The following is a 27238-nucleotide window of genomic DNA, read 5'->3' on the forward strand; positions in this document are numbered from 1 at the left end:
GTTCACGCCAACGAGCGATCCCTGCACACTAACACTATCCTACACACACTAGAGACAAATGACAATTTTATCAAGCCAATTAACCTACAAGTCAAGAGTCAAGAGAGTTTTATTGTCATGTGTCCCAGATAGGACAATGACATTCTTGCTTGCTACAGCACAACAGAATATGTAAACATAATACAGAACAGTTCAGTGTGTCTATATACCATAGACCATATATAGACACATACATAAATAGATAAATTGCAATAGGCTGTATAGTTCAGAGTTTGTTTGATGTCGTGTTTAATAGCCTGATGGCTGTGGGGATACAAACCTGTAAATCTTGGAGAGTGGGAGGAAACTGGAGCTCCCGGAGAAAACCCACACAGGTCACAGGGAGATTGTACAAACTCCATACAGACAAGCACCGAACAGTCAGGATCGAATCTTCCGTCAGAGTGGCCCAGCTAGATACAGTCAGGATCGAATCTGGGTCTCTGGCCAGGTGACAACCTTACTGCTGCGCAACCGTGCCGTTCATAACTCCTTGGGTCATTCTGACCTTTCCCACCCAACATGTCCCCTCCCTAGATACTTTTTTTCAGCAGCCACAGGGGATCTAACACCTGCCCCTACACTTCCTCCCTCATATCCATCCAGGGACCACAGAGGTCCATCCAGATGAAACAGATTTACATGCACCTCATCAGTGCCATTATTGTGGCCTCCTTTATGTTGGTGAGACAAAACAAAGACTTACAACACGGAACATAGAACAGAATTGCACAGGAATGGGCCCTTCATCCATCAATGTTTGTGTTGAACATAATGCCTAGTAAAACTGATCCCATCTGCCTGTACATGAACCTTCTATTCTATTCCCTGAACTTTCATGTGCCTATCTAAAAGCTTTTAAAATGCCAATATCATATCTGCCTCCAATACCACCTCCAAGACCCACCACTTTCTGTGTAAAATAACTTGCCCTTTACATCTCCATTAAACTTTCCCCCTCTCACCTTAAAGCTATGCCCTCGAGAGTTGGATATTTCCAGCTTGGTAAAAAGATTGTGACTGTCATCCCCTGTCAATGATCTCATAATATTACATGCTTCTATCATCTCCCCTCAAGCTCCAATGTTTCTGAGAAAACAATCCAAACTCTCCCTGTGGCCGAAACCCTATAATCCAGGCAGCAATCTGGTAGCATAGACACAAAATTGAATTGAATGCCTTTATTGTCATTCAGACCTTACGGTCTGAACAAAATGTCGCGCCTGCAGTCATACATACAATAATACAATAATAAACAACAATAAACACAAATTAACACCACCACAGTGAGTCCTCCAAACACCTCCTCACTGTGGTGGAGACAAAAATCTTAGGGCTACAGTCTCTTCCCTCCTCTTCTCCCTCTGCGCTGAGGCGATTCCCCACCGGGCGATGGTACAAACAGTCGCGGCTCACCGAACCCCGCGAACGGGCCGGCTCAAACACCGCGGCCCGGGGTGGTGGAAGCAAGAGATACCACTGATTGGCTCTAGCCCAAGTGTGAGGAGAGGGGTGAAACCAGTTGAAAACAGTTAAAAAGGCCAAGGACGCACGGTCTTTGTTCAGTACTGCTGTAGATTTGGGAGGAACAACAGCAGCAACAGATTGGATTCATACTGGAGCATCCACGACGCTGAGAAAGTCGTGGACAGCACGTACAGTGAGTTGGTCACACCGCAGGTAAAAGGTAAGAGGACGGAAGGGGAACGGGTGGCCAATAGTCAGCAAAGCAGTAGGCAGGTAGTGCAGGAGTCCCCTGCGGTCATCTTCCTCCTAAACAGGTATACCATTTTGGAAACTGTTGAGGGAGATTGCTTATCAGGGGAATGCAGCAGCAGCCAAGTTCATGGCACCATGGGTGGCTCTGCGGCACATGAGGGGGGGAAAAAGAGTGGAAGGGCAATAGTAATAGGGGATTCAATTGTCAGGGGAATAGATAGGCGTTTCTGCGGCCGCAAAAGAGACTCCAGGATGGTATGTTGCCTCCCTGGTGCAAGGGTCAGGGATGTCACTGAACGGCTGCAGAACATTCTAGAGGGGGAGGGTGAACAGCCAGTTGTCGTGGTGCATATTGGCACCAACGATATAGGTAAAAAAAGGGATGAGGTCCTAAAGGATGAATTTAGGGAGCTAGGAGATAAGCTTAAAAGTAGGACCTCAAAGGTAATAATCTCTGGATTACTACCAGTACCACGGGCCAGTCAGAGCAGAAATAGGAGGATATTGCAGATGAATACGTGGCTTGAAAAATGGTGCAAGGGGGAGGGATTCAAATTTTTAGGGCATTGGAACCAGTTCTGGGGGAGGTGGGACCAGTACAAACAGGACGGTCTGCACCTGGACTGGAATGGAACCAATGTCCTTGGGGGGGTGTTTGCTACTGCTGTCGGGGAGGATTTAAACTAATGTGGCAGGGGGATGGGTACAAGAGCAGAGGGGCAGGGGGGTGTAAAATGAAGGTAGAAGCAATAGGTAGCAAGGTGAAAAGTAAAAGTGGCAGGCAGACAAAACCAGGGCAAAAATCAAAAAGGGCCACTTTTCAACATAATTGTATAAGGGGTAAGAGCGTTGTAAAAACAAGCCTGAAGGCTTTGTGTCTCAATGCAAGGAGTATTCGTAATAAGGTGGATGAGTTGAACGTGCAGATAGCCATTAATGATTATGATATAGTTGGGATCACGGAGACATGGCTCCAGGGTGACCAAGGCTGGGAGCTGAACATCCTGGGATATTCAATATTCAGGAGGGATAGAGAGAAAGGAAAAGGAGGTGGGGTAGTGTTGCTGGTTAGAGAGGAGATTAACGCAATGGAAAGGAAGGACATTAGTTTGGAGGATGTGGAATCGGTATGGGTAGAGCTGCGAAACAATAAGGGGCAGAAAACGCTGGTGGGTGTTGTGTACAGGCCACCTAACAGTAGTAGTGAAGTTGGGGATGGCATCAAACAGGAAATTAGAAATGCTTGCGACAAAGGCAAAGCAGTTATAATGGGTGACTTCAATCTACATATAGATTGGGTGAATCAAACTGGCAGGGGTGCTGAGGAAGAGGATTTCTTGGAATGTATACGGGATAATTATCTAAACCAACATGTAGAGGAACCAACGAGAGAGCTGGCTATTTTAGACTGGGTATTGAGTAATGAGGAAGGGTTAGTTAGTAGTCTTGTTGTGCGTGGCCCCTTGGGCAAGAGTGACCATAATATGGTTGAGTTCTTCATTAGGATGGAGAGTGACATTGTTAATTCAGAAACAATGGTTTTGAACTTAAAGAAAGGTAACTTTGAGGGTATGAGACGTGAATTGGCCAAGATTGACTGGCAATTAATTCTAAAAGGGTTGACGGTGGATATGCAATGGAAGGCATTTAAAGACTGCATGGATGAACTACAAAAATTGTTCATCCCAGTTTGGCAAAAGAATAAATCAGGGAAGGTAGTGCATCCATGGATAACAAGGGAAATCAGGGATAGTATCAAAGCAAAGGATGATGCGTACAAACTAGCCAGAAAAAGCAGCATACCGGAGGACTGGGAGAAATTCAGAGACCAGCAGAGGAGGACGAAGGGCTTAATTAGAAAAGGAAAAATGGATTATGAAAGAAAACTGGCAGTGAACATAAAATCTGACTGCAAAAGTTTTTATAGATATGTGAAAAGAAAGAGATTAGTTAAAACAAATGTAGGTCCCTTGCAGTCAGAAACAGGTGAGTTGATCATGGGGAACCAGGATATGGCGGACCAATTGAATAACTACTTTGGTTCCGTCTTCACTAAGGAAGACATAAATGATCTGCCGGAAATAGCAGGGGCCCGCGGGTCAAAGGAGGTGGAGGAATTGAGTGAAATCCAGGTTAGTCGGGAAGTGGTGTTGGGTAAATTGAATGGATTAAAGGCCGATAAATCCCCAGGGCCAGATAGGCTGCATCCAAGAGTACTTAAGGAAGTAGCTCCAGAAATAGTGGATGCATTAGTAATAATCTTTCAAAACTCCTTAGATTCTGGAGTAGTTCCAGAGGATTGGCGGGTAGCAAACGTAACCCCACTTTTTAAGAAGGGAGGGAGAGAGAAAACGGGGAATTACAGACCAGTTAGCCTAACATCGGTAGTGGGGAAACTGCTAGAGTCAGTTATTAAAGATGGGATAGCAGCACATTTAGAAAGTGGTGAAATCATTGGACAAAGTCAGCATGGATTTACGAAAGGTAAATCATGTCTGACGAATCTTATAGAATTTTTCGAGGATGTAACTAGTAGCGTGGATAGGGGAGAACCAGTGGATGTGGTGTATCTGGACTTCCAGAAGGTTTTCGACAAGGTCCCACATAAGAGATTAGTATACAAACTTAAAGCACATGGCATTGGGGGTTCAGTATTGATGTGGATAGAGAACTGGCTGGCAAACAGGAAGCAAAGAGTAGGAGTAAACGGGTCCTTTTCACAATGGCAGGCAGTGACTAGTGGGGTACCGCAAGGCTCAGTACTGGGACCCCAGCTATTTACAATATATATTAATGATCTGGATGAGGGAATTGAAGGCAATATCTCCAAGTTTGCGGATGACACTAAGCTGGGGGGCAGTGTTAGGTGTGAGGAGGATGCTAGGAGACTGCAAGGTGACTTGGATAGGCTGGGTGAGTGGGCAAATGTTTGGCAGATGCAGTTTAATGTGGATAACTGTGAGGTTATCCATTTTGGTGGCAAAAACGGGAAAGCAGATTATTATCTAAACGGTGGCCGATTGGGAAAGGGGGAGATGCAGCGAGACCTGGGTGTCATGGTACACCAGTCATTGAAGGTAGGCATGCAGGTGCAGCAGGCAGTAAAGAAAGCGAATGGCATGTTGGCTTTCATAGCAAGAGGATTTGAGTATAGGAGCAGGGAGGTTCTACTGCAGTTGTATAGGGTCTTGGTGAGACCACACCTGGAGTATTGCGTGCAGTTTTGGTCTCCAAATCTGAGGAAGGACATTATTGCCATAGAGGGAGTGCAGAGAAGGTTCACCAGACTGATTCCTGGGATGTCAGGACTGTCTTATGAAGAAAGACTAGATAGACTTGGTTTATACTCTCTAGAGTTTAGGAGATTGAGAGGGGATCTTATAGAAACTTACAAAATTCTTAAGGGGTTGGACAGGCTAGATGAAGGAAGATTGTTTCCGATGTTGGGGAAGTCCAGGACAAGGGGTCACAGCTTAAGGATAAGGGGGAAATCCTTTAAAACCGAGATGAGGAGAACTTTTTTCACACAGAGAGTGGTGAATCTCTGGAACTCTCTGCCACAGAGGGTAGTTGAGGCCAGTTCATTGGCTATATTTAAGAGGGAGTTAGATGTGGCCCTTGTGGCCAAGGGGATCAGAGGGTATGGAGAAAAGGCAGGTACGGGATACTGAGTTGGATGATCAGCCATGATCATATTAAATGGCGGTGCAGGCTCGAAGGGCCGAATGGCCTACTCCTGCACCTGATTTCTATGTTTCTATGTTTCTAAGCTGCCGCCCTCCAGTCCAGCGGACGCAGCCGCTGGCCCACGGCTGAACCCCGGACTCAGGTCATAGCCGCCAGAACGCCGTCCCAGCCACCGGAGCACCGTTCCAGCCCCGAGCCGGATCGCCCTCACATGAGTGCCGTTCCTCCCTCGAGCTGGGCCACTCTGACGGGAGCGCCATTCCACCCTCGAGCTGGGCCGCTCCGACGGAAGCACCGTTCCAGCCCCGAGCCGGATCGCCCTCACGTGAGTGCCGTTCCTCCCTCGAGCTGGGCCACTCTGATGGGAGCGCCATTCCACCCTCAAGCTGGGCCGCTCCGATGGAAGCACCGTTACAGCCCCGAGTCGGGCCGCCCTCACGGGAGCGTCACAGCCCCTCACGGGAGCACCGTTCCAGCCCCGAGCCAGGCCGCCTTCACGGGAGCGAGCCCAGGGCAAGTCCTGACAGGCTCTGCCTCTGCAGTCTCGAGGCCGCCAGCTCCGCCATTAGGCCTCAGCGCAGACGGAGGCAATGAAGGGGGGATACGACAAAAAAGTCGTATTCCCCCGAAGAGAGAGACGGCAAGTCCCGTTTCAACCCCCCACCCCACATAAACGCAACCTAAAAAAAACAAAAACTAACTAGACAAAACGAAAAAAAACAACATAAAAAAGTAAAGACAAACGGACTGCAGGCGAGCAGCAGCCGTTTACCAGCGCTGCCACTTCTGGGCTGTGAGTGCTGGAGTAACTCAGCCGGTCAGGCAGCATCTCTGGAGAATAGGAATAGGTGACGTTTCGGGTCGAGATCCTTCTTCAGACAATCTGGTAAACCTCAGCACTTTCCAAAGCCTACACATCTTTACTGTAATGGTGAAGCAGAACTGCACACAATACTTCAAATGCGGCCTAAACAAAGTCCTATTGAGCTGCATCATGACATCATGATGCTTATATTCAATGCCAATGAAGGCAAGCATACCATACATATTCTTTACCATTCTATCCACCTGTGCTGCCACTTTTAGTGAGTTATAAACTTGGACTCCAAGATCCCTCTGCACATCAATGCTGTCTTGCGAATAACTGTGCACTCTCCCCTTAAGATTCAACCTCTCCAAATGCAAGACCTTACCCTTGCTCAGGTTAATCTCCATCTGCCATTTGTCCACCCATTTCTGCATCTGATCCATATCTCGTTGTATCTTTTGACAGCACAGTCCACAACTCCACTAAGTTTGGTGATAACAGCAAACTTACTCACCGACCCATCTACATTTACCTTCAAGTCATGGGGTCAACATGGAAACGGACCCTCAGCCCAACTTGCCCGCACTGGCCAACATGTCCCATCTACACCAGTCCCACCTGCCTGCATTTGGTCCATATATACCTTTAAACTTGTCTTATCCATGTACCTGTCTAAATGTATCTTAAACATTGCGATAGTACCTGCCTCAACTACCTGCTCTGTTAAGGGCCTGTCCCACTTGGCAATTATTTTTGGCGATTGCCGGCGTCATATCAGTGTCGCCAAAAGATTTTGAACATTTGAAAATTCAGCGGCGACAAAAAAAATGTTGCGACACTTGAAAAAACACGTCCTACGTCATCACGCCGTGTCACTGCCGCATCACGCCACAAATGTTTACGGTGACCTGATACGTCAGTCAATGATGCCGGCAGTCACCGAAAACATCACCAAGTGGGACAGGCCCTTTAGCTCGTTCTATATACCGACTACCGTTTGTGTAAAAAAGTTACCCGTCAGGTTCCTATTAAATCTTTCCCTGCCTCATCTTAAGCCTATGTCCTCTGGTTCTCAGTTTCCCTACTCTGGGCAAGAGACTCTGAGTGTTTACCTGATCTATTCCTCTCACGATTTTGTACACTTCCATAAGATCACCTCTCATCCTCCAGCGCTCCAAAGAATAGAGTCCTAGTCTGCTCAACTGCTCCCGATAGCTCAGCCCCTTGAGTCCTGGCAACATCCTCATAAATCTTCTGCACCCTTTCCAGCTGGATAACATCTTTCCTATAACATGGTGCCCAATACTGAGCACAATAATCTAAATGTGGCCTCACCAACATCTTATATAAACGCACCAAGACCCCACAACTACACTCAATACTCTGACAGATGACGGCCAAACTGACTAAATCGTTTTTGACCACCCTATCTACCTGTGACGCCACTTTCAAAGAACTATGTACCTGAACTCCTAGAACATTCCCCTGAGCCCCACCATCCACTGTGTCAGCCCACGTTGGACTTTCCAAATTGCAACACCTCGCCTTTCTCTGCATTAAATTCTATCAATTCCATCTTGGTGTATGCAGATGCAAACTACTTATTCAGCACCTGATCGCACATCCTCCAACTCCAAGCATATATTCCCAATATAGGCTCCAGTATGTTCCCTCCTTCAGTTGGGCGATCCACATGCTGTTTAAGGAAATCATCTTGGATACATCTAACAAATTCAGCCCATCTAATCTTGTCACCCATCTCCTTCTACAACAACCCTGTGGTTCTTCTGTGATCTGTCTACTCGTTAACTGTTTGAACGAACACTTGAACTCTGTGACCTAGCCCTGCTGGATCTCCCAGTTGCTAACCATTTGAATTCCATCTCCTATTCCTATACGGTCCTATCCATCCTGGGCCTCTTCCATTGCCTGAGTGGGGCCACAGGCAAACTACACGAAACGCACTATATGTTCCACTTATATATGCTAACAACCCAATTGTATGAAAACTGAATTCTCCAATTTTAGGTAACACCCAACCCCATTATTTTTCTTCTCTCCCCCCCCCGCCACCTTCCTGACATTCTCCCACCATCCCATGCCCATTTCTCCCATCCCTGTCCACCTATATCCCGACCTCTTGCTTTATATTTCACTCCTATTTCAAACCTCTTCTCCCTCCATCAACATCACTTTCTCTCCTTTAGACACACTTTGTCACTCAATAGACCATAGGTGCAGGAGTAGGCCATTCAGCCTCTTGAGCCAGCCATTCAATGTGATCATGGCTGATCATCCACAATCGAGCTCCCGTGGATTTTGAAGCAACAGCAACAAAGAGAAGCAGGAGAAAGCACTGATTGGCTCTAGCCCGAGTGGGAGGAGAGTTAGGAGTGAGTCAGAGGGGGAAAACAGTTTAAAACTGTGGAATTTGGTTTGTAAATTAGGGAATTTATCAGTCAATATGAGTCAATATATCTTAGGGAGCAGCCTTGTTGTGGAAGTGCCTTGAGAGTAAAGTGTGAGTCTTTGGCTCGAGAGTCTTCAGCGAGGAGGCTGAGGAGAGGAGGCTACACATAAAGTGCGAGAGGGCGGAACGCGGTGAACACATGTTGGGGCAGATGAGACAGTGTGAGGCTTGCAGAATGTGGGGGCCCAGGGACACGGATGGAGCCTCTGGCTGCTACAACTGTGGCAAGTGCGTCCAGCTTCAGCTCTTAAAGGACCGTGTTGGGGCACTGGAGAAGCAGCTGGATGACCTCAGGGCCATCCGGGAAAACGAGTTCCCTGGACAGGACCTACAGTGAGGTTGTCACGCTGAGGTTACGGGAAGAACCAAGGTGTGTGACAGAGAGAAGGGGTGGAAATCGTGGAGTGCAGAAGACCCAGAGTCTTCTTTTTCAGTCTTCAAGACTCCAACTTTGGTCTTAACTAATTTTTTCCTCTTCACATACCTGAAGAAGCTTTTACTATCCTCCTTTATATTCTTGGCTAGCTTACCTTCGTACCTCATATTTTCTCCCCGTACCACCTTTTTAGTTATCTTCTGTTGCTCTTTAAACGTTACCCAATCCTCTGGCTTCCTGCTCATCTTTGCTATGTTGTACTTCTTCTCTTTTATTTTTATACTGTCCCTGACAGAGGTCTACAAGAGGTCCATATACGATCTTGGTAAGGCCATCAAAAAGGCCAAAAGGGACTTCTGCTCCAAGCTGGAAGATGAAGCGGATGTTCGGCAACTGTGGGGTGGCTTGAATGCAATCACTTCCTACAAGGAGGCAGTTCGAATGTCAGCGAAGCATCACTCCCTGACGAGCTCACTGTGTTTTACGCATGCTTTGATAGGGAGAACACTGATGTGCCTTCCCGAGCCCCCATTCGCCGTGATGGTATTTCGGTCACAGTCACAGAGGCCGGTGTCAGAAGATCCTTCAGAGGGGTGAACCCTCGGAAAGCCCCTGGACCTGATGCTATACCCGGGCGTGTTTTAAAAACCTGTGCGGACTATCATCAGGCTATTAAATACAACTTCAAACAAACTTTGAACGATAACAGCCTATTACACTTTATTTATGTGTATATATATATATATATATATATATAAATATATATATATATATATATATATATATATATATCTATGGTATATGGACACACTGTACTATATTTATTCTGTTGTGCTGCAGCAAGCAAGAATTTAATTGTCCTATCTGGGACACATGACATGAACTCTCTTGACTTGACATATTCTGGTCTATACGTTCTTTTACATAGTGCAGTGACTAAAACCTGATAACCTGATAAACCTGTCTTGGCAGGACAAATCAAAATAGGACGTACATGGCAAATGGTAGGGAATTGAAGAATGCAGGTGAACAGAGGGATCTGGGAATAACTGTGCACAGTTCCCTGAAAGTGGAATCTCATGTAGATAGAGTGGTAAAGAAAGCTTTTGGTGTGCGGGCCTTTATAAATCACAGCATTGAGTATAGAAGTTGGGATGTAATGTTAAAATTGTACAAGGCATTGGTGAGGCCAATTCTGCAGTATGGTGTACAATTTTGGTCGCCTAATTATAGGAAGGATGTCAACAAAATAGAGCGAGTACAGAGGAGATTTACTAGAATGTTGCCTGGGTTTCAGCAACTAAGTTACAGAGAAAGGTTGAACAAGTTAGGGCTTTATTCTTTGGAGCGCAGAAGGTTAAGGGGGGACTTGATAGAGGTCTTTAAAATGATGAGAGGGATAGACTGAGTTGACGTGGATAAGCTTTTCCCACTGAGAGTAGGGAAGATTCAAACAAGGGGACATGACTTGAGAATTAAGGGACAGAAGTTTAGGAGTAACATGAGGGGGAAATTCTTTACTCTGAGAGTGGTGGCTGTGTGGAATGAGCTTCCAGTGAAGGTGGTGAAGGCAGGTTCGTTTTTATTATTTAAAAATAAATTGGATAGTTATATGGACGGGAAAGGTATGGAGGGTTATGGTCTGAACGCAGGTGTATGAGACTAGGGGAGAATACGTGTTCGGCACGGACTAGAAGGGTCGAGATGGCCTGTTTACGTGCTGTAATTGTTATATGGTTATAACATTGTATGAGTGTGAGATTTGATTCAGCTCCACCTTGTGCATGATACAGTCACTGGATGTCTGCTTACAACAACACATTATTGATGTGACACAGTGAATTTGAGACCAGCAAGCATTGGGACCATGGAACATAAACATCTGAACAGGAGTATTAAGTTGGCATCAGCTTTGCAGAAGATCACAAGTACATGATCTGCTGCTGCCATTTTCACAGTGATAGTTATATTAATATTCAAGCCACTCACAACGAGGGCTGCTGGACAAATGCACAATTATACAGTCCTTGAGACTTCTAACTGGGTTGAAAGAGTTAAAATAGGAAAGTGGCTTTTTATTCCCTTGTGAATGGAAGACGAAAGGATGATCTAAGGATGAAGTGCTTAAGATGATTAAATTGTAGGTAAGGAGAAGCATTTCCTCAGCTGGGAGAATCTAGGACAAGGGAGCATAACCTTATATAACAGCTAAGCCGTGCGTATGTTTTGTCAGCAACATGTCTTCATGCTAAGAGTAGAAATCTGAAACAAGTGTTGATGGACTTTTGTTGAGTTCAGGCATTAGAGGATATTAAAGCAAGGCAGATAAATGTATTTAAAATAAAAATTTGCATAGACATTAAAGGGCCAGGTCAACACTGTGTATTGAGATGTTCCAACAACAGATAAGCTTTTATATGACGACAAATATTTCATTCTTTTAACACGTTTCACCTGAAATTTGCACATTTAAGTCTGATCTTAGTCTGTTGTTTTTATGAGGACCAACAAGATCAGAAACTTGGTGAATCCTCATTGAGGTAGACTGGTGAACAATCTAATAAGTAGATGCATCGATGCACCAGACTGACAACTATCTCTTTGTGTCCTGAACACCAGCATTTCCAGGAGAGTCTGACAAGTGTCAATGACAAAACAGTTGTGTGTCTTCTCTACATGAATGTTGATGGGAAATGAAATGGACATGAGAAAAAATCAACCATCTACAAAACTGACCTCTTTTCCAGGAATAGTTGAAATTGTTGAGAGCTTATCTATGTCAATCTTAAATATGTAAACCTAAAAAAGAAATGATAACGCATTAGATTACACCAACATTAAAGAGACAGGTGATATTACAAACACCATTCCTGGACAAAGAAATAGAAAACTGCATTATGAATCGTCAACTTATAATATTGTTTTAATGTTTATATTTTGTGACAGAATCCAATATAGCTTTTAATTTAAAAAAATCTGCCTTAGTATATGTCGGAAACATACTGTAGATTGGAGGCAACTGTAACTTTAAGAGATAAATTCCCACCCACACTAACAATGTAGATTGACCATAGAGGTCATACAGATAAATTAGCCTTATGCAAGTATTTTGCAAAGTGACAGAATTCCCTTGGGCAATCTTTCCGAATGAAATATAAACAAATATTGCTGGAGATACTGAACAGGTCAACCTGTGCCTGTGGAGAGAGGAGAGAGGAGATGCAGCTTTTCAGGATAATATTCTGACAAAGAACCATTAACACAAAACATTAATCCTAAATGATTGACTGCGTATGTCCAGCATCTTCTGCTTTATTCAAGCAAGTAGCAAAACTTCAACGATTTTATCAGCATAAATTTGAAACATAGTGAGAAACGAACAGACGTATTTTCTCAGAGTGCATTTCTGGTCAAATATGTGATGAAGCATTTACCCACAATTCCATCAGCAACTAAAGACTCATTTCCAGAACTAGAAACTACAGGGGAAGACTAGAGTCATTTTCTTTGTAATGAGAGAATAAGGCGTTTAATATTATTAGGGGCATACAGTATACAGGGAAGAACTCTTTCCTTTAAGTAGCATACATTAATAGTAGGATTAAAGGGGAGGAAACAAAAATAATGTTTGCCCAAAGGGAGGTAGAGATCTAGAACATACAGCATGAAAATGTGGATGCAGAAACCTTCATCACATTTAAAAAGTACTTTACTTTAAGAGCAGTGACGTGCTGGGATATCGATACATTGCTGGAATGCAAGATTAGGCTGGGAAGCTCGTTCTTAGTTGGTATGGATGCAGTTGATGCATTTGTTCCAGCAGCTGACAAACTCATTTCATAATCACCCTAAAGAGGGCAACACAATGCAATTTATCTTCGAAATAACGAGTTTATTAACAAATCACATTATTAATCTCCTGTTGGTTTCAGTTCTATATTATGGCCAGTATAATCAGGATCAATACAAAAGCAAAGGCTTTGTAACCTCCCTTAATCTGAATCATATGCCAGTAAAAATATACATTATTGAACACTATGGGAAAACTTTATATTTGTGGCTTCTTCTTCTTCAGGAATTGGGTCCAGATGTTCCAAGAATATCAGTTGCAGTAAAACTCTCAGCCACAAATAATATGATGCAAATAAACATTGATAAATTGCTTCCCATTTTACACAAGTTCCCGGCTGCTTTTAAAAAGACGAATGAATCTGGAAATGCATCTTAATTGGGTCCATCATGTGGGCCATTTGCGATGATATGGTAAAAGAAAGCTGCTAAATTAGTTGCAAAACAAATCATTCGGGCAACTCAGCAATATCTGGAGGGTAATAGACAGTCAATATTTTGTCTCAGGACCCTTCATCTGGAATGAAAGAGTGGAGAGGCAGAGCATATGGGGCAAGTGACAAATGTACCCAGGTGAGGAGGCATGGATCGGTGGATGGGGTTAGGTGGGGAGAGTGGAGTAGAGATAGCGACAAGAGCTCAGACGTGATGGTTGGAGATAACAAGGGCCATCAGACAATGGAATCTGATGGGAGAGGAAGGTGAAGTCTGGGACCAAATAAAGGAGGGGGAGGGGAGGGCAGACGGGAACCATGTGGGAAAGGGACTGAATGGGAGACGTGTGTGACTGATGGGCAGATGGAGTGGGCGGGGAAGAAGCTGGGTGAGAGAGGACAGGTGTGTGTGGATAAGCAGAGTATGCATAGACAATCTGGGTAATAAAGAGGGAAAATAGTACTGATGGGGAACAGGTTACTTAAAATTAGAGAATTCAATGTCATGCTGTCAGGTTGTAGACTACCGAGGTGGAAATCAAGGCGCTGTTCGTCTAATTTGCATTTGGCTTCAACTTGGCAGTGTAGATGGCCAAGGACTGGCAGGTCAGAGAATGGGGAGGGAAACTGAAATAGCTAGCAATGGGGAGAACTAGGTTCCCCATCCATGGCAGACAGACTGCAGGTGCCGATGTGGAGGACACCACATTGAGAACACATCAAGTGCATTAGACAAAGATAGAGGAGATGTATATCAATCTTGCTGCTGTTTGGGTGGCAGGATGGTGGAGAGGGTGCAGGTGAAGGGAGGTGCTACACCTCTTACAGAAAGGGAGGGGGGTTGCATGTCGAGTGAACCGGGGTGATAGAGAGATTGACCCTGTAGAAAGAGGAAAGTGATGGGGAGGGAAAGATGCGAATGATGGTAGAATCATGTATCTGGCAGAAATGTTGAAGAATAAGGTTGGATGCACATCCTGTAGAAGGAGAATATCTTTAATGTCCTGAAATGGAAGTCCTCATCTTGAGAACAGGTGAGGCAGAGATGGAGAGACTGGGAAAGGGATGGCATCTTTACGAGAGACAGGATGGGGGGGGAGTGTGGTCTTAGTAGCTGTGGGAGTCAGTGGATTTGTAGTAAATGTCGGTGGATAGTTTGTCGCCTGAGATGAAGACAGTGTGATAAAAGAATGCAGAGAGAGGTGTCCAAAATGGTTCAAGTGAACTTAAGGCAGTGAGAAAGATTATGATATTGATGAGTTCCTCGTGGGAACACCAACACATTCATCAATGTAACAGAGATTGGATTGTGCCCGAGTAGCCGAGCACATGCAACAAAGAATAGTCCACATAGCCGAGAAGAGGTAGGCATTGCTGGAGGCGATTTGAGGGTCCATGGCCAAGCCTTCGATTTGTGGAGTCTAAAGACAATTTGGGATACGTGCAAGCTCTGTAAGGTGGAGAAGAAGGTTATTAAAAGGCAACTGCTTGGATCTATGTCCAAGAAAGAAAGAAATAGAGCCCCAAGGCCTTCCAAATGGGGAATGGAAGTATATTGATACTGGGCATCCATGGTGAAGAGTGGGTCTAGGGAATTGGAAGTCATTGAAATGGTAAAGACCATGCAAGGTGTCCCATATGTAGGGAACTCATACAGTGCCCTCCATAAGGTTTGGGACAAAGACCCATCATTTATTTATTTGCCTCTGTACTCCACAATTTGAGATTTGTAATAGAAAAAAAAATCACATGTGGTTAAAATGCATATTGTTAGATTTTAATAAAGGCCATGTAGAAATTACAGCAGTGTTTCCATACAGTCTCCCCATTTCAGGGCACCATAATGTTTGGGACATACACAGCAATGTCATGTAAATGAAAGTAGTCATGCTTAGTATTTTGTTGCATATCCTTTGCATGCAATGACTGCTTGAAGTCTGCGATTGATGGACATCACCAGTTGCTGGGTGTCTTCTCTGGTGATGCTCTGCCAGGCCTGTATTGCAGCCATCTTTAGCTTATGATTGTGTTGGGGGCTAGTCCCCTTCAGTTTCCTCTTCAACATATAAAAGGCATGCTCAATTGGGTTCAGATCGGGTGATTGAATAGGCCACTCAAGAATTTACAACTTTTTAGCTTTGAAAAACTGCTTTGTTGCTTTAGCAGTATGTTTGGGATCATTGTCTTGCTGTAGAATGAACTGCCGGCCAATGAGTTTTGAGGCATTTGTTTGAACTTGAGCAGATAAGATGTGTCTATACACTTCATAATTCATTATGCTACTACCATCAGCAGTTGTATCATCAATGAAGATAAGTGAGCCAGTACCTTCAGCAGCCATACATGCCCAGGCCATAACACCCCCACCACCATGTTTCACAGATGATGTGGTATGCTTTGGATCTTGGGCAGGAATAAACTGTACTCCATACTTTGCTCTTGCCATCACTCTGATATGTTCATCTCATCTGTCCACAAGAACATTTTCCATAACTGTGGTTGCTCTTTGAAGTACTTCTTGGCAAACTGTAACCTGGCCATCCTATTTTTGCAGCTAACCAGTGGTTTGCATCTTGCAGTGTAGCCTCTGTATTTCTGTTCATGAAGTCTTCTGTGGACAGTGGCCGTTGACAAATACACACCTGACTCCTGAAGAGTGTTTCTGGTCTGTCGGACAGGTGTTTGGGGATTTTTCTTTATTCTAGAGAATTCTTCTGTCATCAGCTGTGGAGGCCTTCCTTGGCCTGCCTGTCCCTTTGCAATTAGTAAGATCACCAGTGCTCTCTTTCTTCTTAATGATTGTGGTAAGCCTAAGGTTTGGCTGTTGTCTTTCATAGTTTTATTCTTGTTTCTCAGTCTCATAATGACTTCTTTGATTTTCATTGGCACAACTTTGGTCCTCATGTTGAAGATGGCGCCGGTGTGTGTGGCTGCTCGTCTGTCGCTCTGTCTGTGTTTGGTGTTTTTCCTTTGGACTATACAATTAAAGTCTCTGCTGGTGTACGACCGTCAATCTCTCCTAGATCTTCGACATAATGTTGGTGCGTCTGTCGGTGCGTTTGACTATCGTGAATGTAATACCCTGCCCCTGTTCTTATCCGGAATCTCGACTCACCTGGACTGGGCCTTGCCTCGAAGGAAGCGTCGCCGATGCCGTGGAAAGCACAGCGGTCGACTGGTGAGTTTTAAACTGGGTGCACCCGGACGCGGCCGTCAGCAGCTCCCTTGTCGGCGACTTCTTCGTGGGTCTCCAGCCTGGTGCTTCTCAGCTGCCACCGGACCATATCCTCCCGGAAGATGTAGAGCGCTGCCCGCCTGCCACGGCCGGGAGAACTGGCCGGACACGCCGCCTCGGAGGGGACGGGGGCGGTCGCCGGGTGTGCCGGCTGCTTCAGGCTGCTCCTTTCTCCCCCTCTCCCCTCTTACGATCGGAGGCTGCAGCGGGACCGGCTCCGCTCCCCCTGCTCTCCTCGGCCCCGCCATCGCGGGGTGAATATCCGGAACCTGCGGACACTGCCCCGGGCTCCCCGATCTGCAGACCTAAAGAGTCCATCCCCTTCCCGGGTTGGCCTGGTGAACGCCAGATCGCTGGCAAACAAAACTTTTATCCTGAGGGATTTCTTCTGCTCCCGAGCCCTGGACTTCCTCTGTGTGACAGTGGTGAGTGCAGCGCTTTTATTGAACTTTTACCGGTGGGCTGCTCTTATTTCAACTCGCCGCGGATGTCGGGCCGTGATGGTGGAACTGCAGCCATTTATAGCAGCAATTTTAAATGCAAGCAGTGCACTACATTATCAACGTTCTCCAGCTTTGAAGCTACTTTATTTGAGGTGGGTCGCTCCGACACGGTGCTTTGTGCTGTCATCTACCGACCCCCCAAATACCATAAGGACTTTGTGAATGACTTTTCTGAGTTTCTGGCTGGGATTATGCCCAACTATGACCGTGTCCTTATGGTTGGGGATTTTAACATACATGTGTATTGTCCTGATAAGCCGTTGGTGAAGGACTTTTTAAGTCTTATTGACTCTTTTAATTTTGTGCAGTGTGTGTCTGGTCCCACACATGAACATGGACATACATTGGACCTTGTTCTCTCTTATGGCTTGCCTGTGTTAAACTTGGAGGTCTGCGATAGTGTGTTTTCTGATCACATGCCTGTACTATTTGATGTTGGTTTCTCCAGTGCTGCAGTTAGACCTGTAGCTTCTGCTCGGCGCTGTCAGACCTTTAACCCTTCCGCTGCTGGCCAATTCTCTGCTGCTTTCGATCAGCTCTGTGCCCCCTCTGCGTCCACTTCCCTTGGTACGGAGGAGATTAGTTTGGTTCCACTCCTCCTGCAGAACTGTACTGGACTCTGTGGCTCCGTTAAAAACTTTGCAGCCCAGAGCTAAACCCGAGCCCTGGTTCAGTGACATAACTCGTACAGCTCGACGGGAGTGTCGCAGAGCTGAACGAAAGTGGAAGAAGGACAGGCTGCAGGTTTCATCGCAAATTCTAAAGGACAGCTGGCGTAATTACCAAAATACTGTTAAAGAGGCCAAAAGATATTACCTGTCTAATATAATAGTGTCTAAGCGCCACGATCCACGTGCGTTATTCAAAACCATTGATTCTGTTTTAAATGCCCCACAGCCTGTCTGCCTGGAAGCATCGCCCGAATTGTGCAATGACTTCCTGCACTTGTTTATCAACAAGGTTGTTTCTATTAGGGCTCTCATCTCAGCTCCTGCCTCTGACCCCTCTGTTCCGGCCCCATGCCTGGTGGCATTCGATAAGTTTGTGCCTCTGACATTGTCGGGTCTAGAGGATGTGGTTATCCATATCAAGCCGTCGGGTTCCCCTTGTGATGCTGTCCCTCCTCTTCTTTTTAAAGAGGTTTTCCCGAGTATAGGGCAGTCGGTTCTCGCCATCATAAACAGTAGCTTGTGTTCTGGGGTTGTCCCTGTAAATGTTAAACATGCAGTAGTGCAACCACTACTTAAGAAACCTGGCCTGGATCAAACTGTTCTGGCCAATTTTAGGCCGATCTCCAAGCTGCCATTTATCTCTAAAATCATGGAGAAAGTAGTTTATGCTCAGCTGAAACTCTTCCTGGACGAGCACAATATTCGGGAGGTTTTCCAGTCTGGATTCAAAGCTATGCATAGCACAGAGTCAGCTCTGCTAAGGGTTTTTAACGACATCCTCCTGGCAAACGACTCCGGTAATTATGTGGTTCTTGTCTTGCTGGACCTATCTGCCGCCTTCGATACAGTGGACCATGGAATATTAATTTCCCGATTACAGCAACAAATGGGCATCTGTGGCAGTGCCCTGGGATGGTTCAGGTCCTATCTGGCAGACAGAACCATGCGTGTAAGCCTTGCTGGCTTTGAATCCTCCTCCGCTCCCTTGGCATATGGGGTTCCACAGGGCTCAATTTTAGGGCCCCTGCCCTTCTCTCTATACCTACTTCCTCTGGGCTCAATTTTAAGAAGGCATGGCATCTCCTTTCACTTTTACGCAGATGGTAGCCAGTTATATATGCCACTCAGGAAGGAAGACGACTATTCTCTAAAATCACTTCTGTCTTGTCTTGAGGACATTAAATCCTGGATGGCCTTAAACTTTCTGGGACTTAATGAAAAAAAGACAGAGGTGATTTTGTTTGGCCCCAATGGCTGCCGTGAACCTCCCTTTGTTGACTTGGGTCCACTGGCATTGTCCATAAAGCCAACAGTTTTAAACCTGGGTTTTAGGATGGACGGTGATTTTAAACTAGATAAACAAATAGGCGCAGTGGTTAAGTCCAGCTTCTTTCACCTAAGGAAGCTGGCAAAGGTGAAGCCCATTCTCGAGCGGCAGCATTTTGAAACAGTAATTCACGCCTTTATTACATCTAGGCTGGATTACTGTAACACACTCTACTCTGGAGTCGCACGAGCTTCATTGGCTCATCTCCAGCTGGTTCAAAATGCTGCCGCTCGCCTATTAACCGGAACTCGAGAAAGAGGGAGCACATTACGCCAATTTTGGCCTCCCTTCACTGGCTCCCAGTGCACTTTCGAGTTCATTTTAAAATTATTTTATTTGTTTTTAAATCGTTGAATGGGCTCGCCCCGCCTTACCTCTCTGAGCTGCTCCACCCATACGCTCCTACCCGGTGCCTCAGGTCAGCTGATCAGCTGCTCCTTGAGGTACCAAGGTCTAAGCGGAAGCTCAGAGGGGATTGAGCCTTCTCTGTTGCTGCTCCGGCACTCTGGAACACCTTGTCGTTGCACATCAGACAGGCCCCCTCACTGTCCATCTTCAAATCCACCCTAAAAACTCATTTTTATTCTCTGGCTTTCGACACTGGCTGAGACATTGCTCCTGTTTTTAGTGCTTTTAATGTCTTTTAATTTTTACTGTTTTATAGTCCTTTGTTTTACGGTTTTTAATGGTTTGTAATAACTTCTTGTCCATGAGTTCTCATGTACAGCACTTTGTGGCAACTGCAGTTGTTTAAAGTGCTTTATAAATATATTATTATTATTATTATTATTATTATTATTATTATTATTATGTTGATAAAGAGCAATAAAAGTTTCCAAAGGTGATGGAAAAACTGGAGGAAAGACTAGGTGCTGAGAGCTCTCTTATACCTGCATTAAGGAGGCAATTTTACTTTGGAGTCACGTGAGTGACTACGTGAAGAAGGGCCGTCCGTCTGCGTGCGCGTCATTACGTCTGAACGCAACGCCAGACGGACTGGCAGAGGCACTGCGTCCTCCCAGGCTGTTAGGATGGTCAGGTAAGGAAAGTTGAATCACTTACCTGCATTCTTTCGGGCTTGAAACTTTTTGTAGTTTCAGGGCCCAGATGTCGAGGATACGGCCCGCGGGGAAGTCGGCTGCCGAAGACCGCAGCATTTCCCAGTGGCGGACAACGGTGTTTCCCGACATTTAGCGCCGGCAGAACCGGCAGGAGACTTGTTGCAGGAGGAGAGCTCCGTTGGTGGTCCTGCAGTACGGGAAAATCCACCCGCAAGTCAAACAACCCGTTGACTCAGAAGAGTCCGGGGAGGGAAAGGGATACCCTCCCTCAACGGAGAGCGTCTGAGGATGACTCTCCCACATAGGAGCAACATTTTGGAGAAGTTGCTCCAACAATGACCTGCTCTAAGGAGAGAGCTGTGTCAGCCCGGGGCCTACAGCAGCAGGTAGTACCGGGAGCCTCGCATAATGGGGCAACCCAATGTCTTCCCCATTGGAGGGGGAAGTACATATGGAAGAAACCACTCTGAATCAGAGTACAAAAGCAGGGGGGGGGGGGACCTTCCCAGGGACAAGCAGAAGAAAGGAAGTAAGTAAGTAACTTTTACTTATATAGCACTGTTTAAGTTAACTTGCACCAAAGAGCTTTACATAAAATAAATAATAAGCACAAAAGAAAAGAAATACTTCTGCAATCATCCAGGTTCCACTGGGTGCTTCCCTGGATAGAGATCTAGAAAATATCTCCTGCTCTGAGGAGAGGAGCATTCACGGTCAGTTTCAGTCTGACCCAAACCAAGAATCTCATTTAGGCCCGCTGGAGGGGCCATGTCAGCGCAGGTATCCTCAGGGGCCTGCGGCAGCACCTGTTTTCAGGGCTACCTACAAATCTCACTCTCAATGGAGGGGAGTGCGAGTAATCAGATCTCGAATTACAACACCATACAATACCATTTATTTGTCATTTGAACCTCACATAACGTTCAAACGAAATTTGGTTTCAAGATCAGTAAGTAACTGATCTCGAATTAAAGTATGAACATACTGAAGCACATGCATATGGCCTCAAGAGACAGCAGTTGGCAGAATATCCGCACAAATGCCGGCAAGGGAACAGCGCTATCAGGGTGACTTTGGAGAAACCAGCCGCCGAATCCTCTCTTCAGGTAAGATCAGAAGAAGGAAGCAAAAGCTGTCGGACCAATCAAGGTACCAACGACAAGCAAACTTCATCAGTAGGCAACAACACACCCCACACCTCCATAGGGGGTAAGCGGTTCACTGAAGCCGGTGGTAGCTTGAAAGCTGGGCACGGAAATATGATCAGTCGTCTTTCAAGGCAGACTCAGAATTATGGCCAGAATTGTCCTACAAGGCAGGCTCAGTATGATAAGGTTTTCAGACCAAGACCCAAGCAGAGGTCAGGAGAAACATGGAATCCACACTCCCTACCAGTCCTACTCCCAATCAAGGAGAGAAAAGGACCCCGCAACAGGGGCCTTTGGGCTTACCACAAGACCACCGGTAGCCATGGAGGTAGGTGGGTCTGGGTTTACTGAAACAAGGGATTGTGGACCAGTTACATGTTGGTAATTTTACTCTTGTGTTTTTGTTCAAAATGACAATAACATGAATTTCAGATCTGGTTTTAAAAAACAGATAACAACATGTGATTATTTTTACTGCACAACATACATAGGTTCCAAGCAGACTTGGAACTCGGACCGGAATTGTCTTCAAGGCAGGCCCAGTATTTTGGGCAGGATTGCCTTCCAGGACAGGTGACAGATGGATGATGTCACTTCATCCAGGTTTAACTCATTTGTGCAGTACAGTCTTTTAGAAACAGCAATTTTTTTGTTACGGTCTAACTACTGTTTTATAGGAGCTTCCTATAAAATGGTCACATGGCATGCATTGACCTCAAAGATGCATACTATTCGGTGTCTATTCACTAAGAACAGGAGATATTTGGAGTTTAACTGGATGGCATGGCTCTGCCAAATGGGTTGACATCAGCTCCTAGACTATTGACTAAACTACGGAAACCAATTCTGGGACTACAAAGGTCTCAAAACCACATAGTAATGGCATATTTGGAGGACATTTTCATTTTCGAGTCACCAAGAATTGGCAGAAGCATCAGTCAGCAAACCAAAACCCTGTTTGAAAGAATTGGTTACCTCATCCATCCAGTTAAATCAAAATTGACACCTACAAGGGTAATTGATTACCTAGAATATACTATCAAGAACAGTAAATATGTTGGTGACTTTGCCTAGGGGCAAACGACAATATTAATTAAGCCTGCAATGACCTGATAGTCAAATTCTAGCCATCTATCAGGTAAACAGCGAGTGTAATTGGCAAATAGTAGCTGCATTCCCAGCAGTACGGGCCTTTGCATTGCCAGAACTTACAGCAAGCAAAGGAACGAACACTCAGATTACATGCAGGCCGAATTGGCAAACCATGGCTTGCCAGCAGAGGCCATTGTTGAATAACTATGGCGGATAACGAATGGGAGACAGCTCAGGGAAATTTTGCTCGAAAGCCATCGAGGGTTCTTCAGACCTATGCAAACGGCTAAGGATGGGGAGACACCAACACAGTCTAAAGCTGTGGGGGCAGATGGAATAAGCAGGAGTCTGTAATTCCCCAACACATGGAATCAATTACCCAGAATTGTTAGGGGCACAATATGGACTCAAGGTTCTCTGTAGCGATATGCAACGGTGTTTGTTCACATTCAGATTGATAACACCACTGCGGTGGCATATATCCATTAACAAGGGTGGTGTAAAATCTGTATCTTACGACAGATTGTCGAACCTCATTTGGCACTGGTGTATCGAGAAGAATATTTGGGAAATCTACGAGGTAGATATAACACGGTGACAGATGCTGGATCACGAATGTTTAATAACAACACAGAATGGATGTTGAATCAGACAGTATTTAACAAAATAACTACACGATTTGGCATACCAGATATTGATCCGTTTAGATCTAGGCTAACCATTAGTTACCCACATATGTGGCCTGCGAGCTGGATCCAGGAGCAAGGCAGTGGATGCTTTCTCCCTCAATTGGGGAGGAATGTTTATGTATGCTTTCCGCCAATTTGTCTCACAAACCGATGCTTGCAAAAATCAAGCAAGACTAAGCCACAGGCATATTGGTAGTGCCAGATTGGCCTACTCAAGCCTGTTCCCCAAAAATGTTGGGAATTATAGTCCAGCCTGTAATGGCTGTACCCAAGAGCAGGGACCTCCTAGTGAACCCAGTTACAGGGAGCAATCATCCACTACATAAACGTATAACTTGTTGGTCTGCAGATTCTGAGGAAGCCATTTCAAGGCATAGGACTGTCCGAACAAATACAACACAGTTCGGATAACGGATGTCTTGGAGTTCCTATCAACTGTACTATAACTATAAACTAAGTTATAGTGCATCTATAGTGCCAGAGGCGCACTCTCCTCCAATCTGATGCCGGAAGCAGGGCACAGTTCGATAGGAACGCACCCCTTTACAACAAAATTCATGAAGGGGATTTACAATTTAAGACCTCCAAGGCCAAGGTACACTGACACATGGGATGTGAGCGTGGTACAAACCCTACTTTGACAGTGGGGACCGCCTATAACTAACCCTGAAGGTGGTATGCTGACAAAAAGTCCAGACACTGCAAAAGCTACGGTTGGACTACATGACCACCAATATGAACAACATAACATTCCTAATCAGGAACCTGATAAAACAGAGCAGGCCAGGAATGCCAGGGATGGAGATCCAGTTCTTGGCATATCCAGAGGACCAACAGTTGTGTGGGTGGTAACATATTAACACCACTATCTGATAGTTACGGAGAACCTCATTAAAATTTTTTTTTTTTTTTTTTTTAAACCACACCAAAAGGTGTCAACTCAAACCATCTCCAGATGGTCAAAAGACGTAATGGCGGTAGCAGGATTAAACATTTATATGGTTAAATCTCACTCCACCAGGGCTGCATCTACGTCGGCAGCAAGAGCTATGGACGTGCCCCTTGACGACATCCTAGTGGCTGCAGGATGGACGAATGAAATAACGGTCCACCGATTTTATAACAACCCCATAACTGAACTGGGGGTGTTTGCACGTACCATTTTAAGTTCTTTCCCTTAGTTCCCCCCCCCCCCCCCCCCCCCCCCCAGGTTGGGAGGGGTAACTTTTTTTTTAACTTTTTTTTCATTTAAAGCATCAGTTTCTTTACTTAACTACGTAATGTCTGAATGCTTTAATTATTACATGCATCCATTGTCAATCCATTCAGTGTGTGACGCCTGGATTCGTAACCGGCGTAAAATCACAGAACTTTGAAATCTTCACGTAGTCACTCACGTGACACCGAAGTAAAATAGTGAGATTAAACGAGAACTTACCAGTTTGAAGTTTGATCTTGATTTTATGAGGTGTTACGATGAGCGATTACGTGCTCACCGCTCCCACCCTCATATTATTAAGGTCATATGGAAGTTCTAGTTTCTTCACAATCTTACTATTCTCAGGTCTTCTTTTTATCTGTGATTTAACATCGCTGCTTTGAAGATTGACGCGCACGCAGACGGACGGCCCTTCTTCATGTAATCGCTCATCGTAACTCCTCATAAAATCAAGATCAAACTTCAAACTGGTAAGTTCTCGTTTAATCTTACTATTAAACATACTTGAGCAATTACAAACACCTGTGTCCCAAAAATTATGGTGCCTGAAAAGGGGGAACTATGTATAAACACAGTTGTAATTTCTATATGGTGAAACCAAAATGTATAAAAATGGCCTTTAATAAAATCTGACAATGTGCACTTTAACCACGTGTGGCTTTTTTTCTATTACATATCTTAAATTGTGGCGTGCAGAGGCAAATAAGTAAATGATGGGCCTTTGTCCCAAACATTATGGAGGGCACTGTATGTGGACACAGAGGTACAGAGGCAAGGCATCCGCTAAGGTCAAACTGCTCAACCTGAAAGATGGCGAGTTTCCAATGGGAATGGTGAGGACATGGCAGGAGTAGGAACTGTGGCCAGATATGCATCAAAAGGAGATAGTAGGGAGGGGAGGCCTCAAGCCGATAGTGTTGTGGGGGAAGGGGGGAAATAAGAGATAAGAGGGGAGTTCAGGATGGTGAAGTTTAGTGTGGGGTATGAGATATGGGGTAGGTGGGGAATTAGTGGCACGGGAAGGACAGCAAGATCCCATGGCAATGGTATGGGGGCCAGGCCTGAAGGTGAACTGGGAAGCAGGGCTGCAGGGCCATTTCAATTCCCCATTCTCATACTGATCTGCTGACCTCTGCCACCTCCACTGCCAGTGTGAAGCCAAAAGCAAACTGGAGGCTTCACAGTGGACTCTCGGCGTGGAGCGGGCGAGCCCTCGCTGGGGCTCGCTGGAGGGAAGCGCTCTGTTTCGCTGGCCCAGGGCAACCGGCAGCCTGAAGCCACAGTCTGCACAGCTCCAGCTGGCGCGGCGTCTGCAGCCCGGGATCCCTCGTGGGGGACCCGGGGGAAGAAGAAGCCATCACTGCCGGCCCGCGGCCAACTTCTACCACGGGCGCGGTGGCGCCTTACATCACTCCTGGAGGGAAGCTTCGACCGCCGGCCTGCGGCCTACACCAGCTTGAAGCCGCGGTCTCCGGTGGGGAAGAGCCGATCCTGGACTTGCCTTGCCTTTGACTTTGTCCCTTACCATCTGGACGCCCGCAGCAACGGCTGCGGAGGGTGGAGGTCCCGACCACGGGGGAAAATGGAGGAGGACTGGCCAAGTTCTGTGCCTGCCACCACAGTGATGAATGCTGTGGTGGATGTTTGTGTTACATTTTTATTGTGGTTGTGTGTTCTTTATTATTGTATCGCTGCTGACAACCCAAAATTCCACAAACCCTGGTTGTGTGGCAATAAATTCTATCAAATCAATCTGTACCTTTCCAATGCCTCCATCTTGTGGAGCTCCTCCTACGATCTCCAAAGAACTGCGCTGGGTGAAGTGGCCTGTAGCCACTGCATATCCTAAATGGAAAAAGAAGAGTTTGAGGAACATGTAGTCTAGCTGGTCTTTCAAACATGGCGGCTTCCTATCCAAATGTATCTGTCTAATTGAACAGCGATTCAAAGGAAATGAATTGCAATAACTTCACCATGAGAAAGAAATGGGATTAAAACAACTCACAATTTATTTTTTAAAGGCATTAAAATAGGCATTTGAATAGTCAAAATACGGAGATATAAATCTAACACAAAAAGGATTCATGAAGATGGGCAAAAATGTAGGTACGGACATGGTGGCTGAATAACCCATTTGTGTGTTTAGTTTAGTTTAGTTTAGAGACACAGCATGAAAATAGGCCCTTCGGCCCACCAAGTCTATGTTGTTCATACTTGCTCTCATCCCATTTTCTCATCCACTCCTCATCCGCTTGGGGGATTTACAAAGGCCAATTATCCTACAAACCTGCACGTCTTTGGGACATGGCAGGAAACAGGAACATCCAGATGAAAGTCATTCAGTCACAAGGAGAATGTGCTGACTCCACACAGCACCTGAGGAGTGGATTGAGTGTCTCTGGCACTTCGAGACAGCAACCTTACTCGCTGCTCCACTGAGCCATGCCCATTCTATGACTTTCACTAGAACATGGGTTCCCAGGGGTATTTTTACCCCCAGGAGGTAAATTTCACCCACCCAGGGGGTAAATTTGTTGATTTTGGATTTGTACATGTTTTTTTCTCATTGACTGACTGTGTTTGGTTCTGGTATACCGGTATCTGTTCATCATTAGTTGTTCATAAATAAGTGAAATAACATTGTTATGTGCTATTAAAGTTGTCAGGGGTAAACAGTACGAAAAAGGTTGGGAACCCCTGCACTAAAACAAGAAAATAGCAGGAGTTGGCCACTTGGCTCTTCAAGCCTACCCTGCCATTGAATATGATCTTGGCTGATCCACCCCCGGTTTTATTTCCTCTTCTGTTCCAAGTGCCCAAATCTGTATAAAACAAATGCTCTAATTCCACTTTAAATGCTCTTAATGGCCGAGCCTCCAAACCCTCTGTGGTGGAGATTTCCAAAGATCTG

General features: G+C 45.5%; 1 protein-coding gene across 3 annotated transcripts in view; it reads right to left on the minus strand.

Annotated features, from left to right (window-relative positions):
- The window catches only part of itga9 (integrin, alpha 9), a 369220-nt gene that overhangs the window by 272825 nt on the left and 69157 nt on the right, over positions 1-27238 (minus strand). For all 3 annotated transcript variants that reach the window (XM_055633502.1, XM_055633503.1, XM_055633504.1), the window contains exons 7-8: positions 26087-26172; positions 11836-11898 (exon numbers count right to left, since the gene is read on the minus strand). In XM_055633502.1, coding sequence (XP_055489477.1) covers positions 11836-11898; positions 26087-26172 — 149 coding nt within the window. The remainder of the gene's footprint in view (positions 1-11835; positions 11899-26086; positions 26173-27238) is intronic.

This window comes from Leucoraja erinacea, chromosome 4 (genome assembly GCF_028641065.1).
Source record: "Leucoraja erinacea ecotype New England chromosome 4, Leri_hhj_1, whole genome shotgun sequence".
Lineage (NCBI taxonomy): Eukaryota > Metazoa > Chordata > Chondrichthyes > Rajiformes > Rajidae > Leucoraja > Leucoraja erinaceus.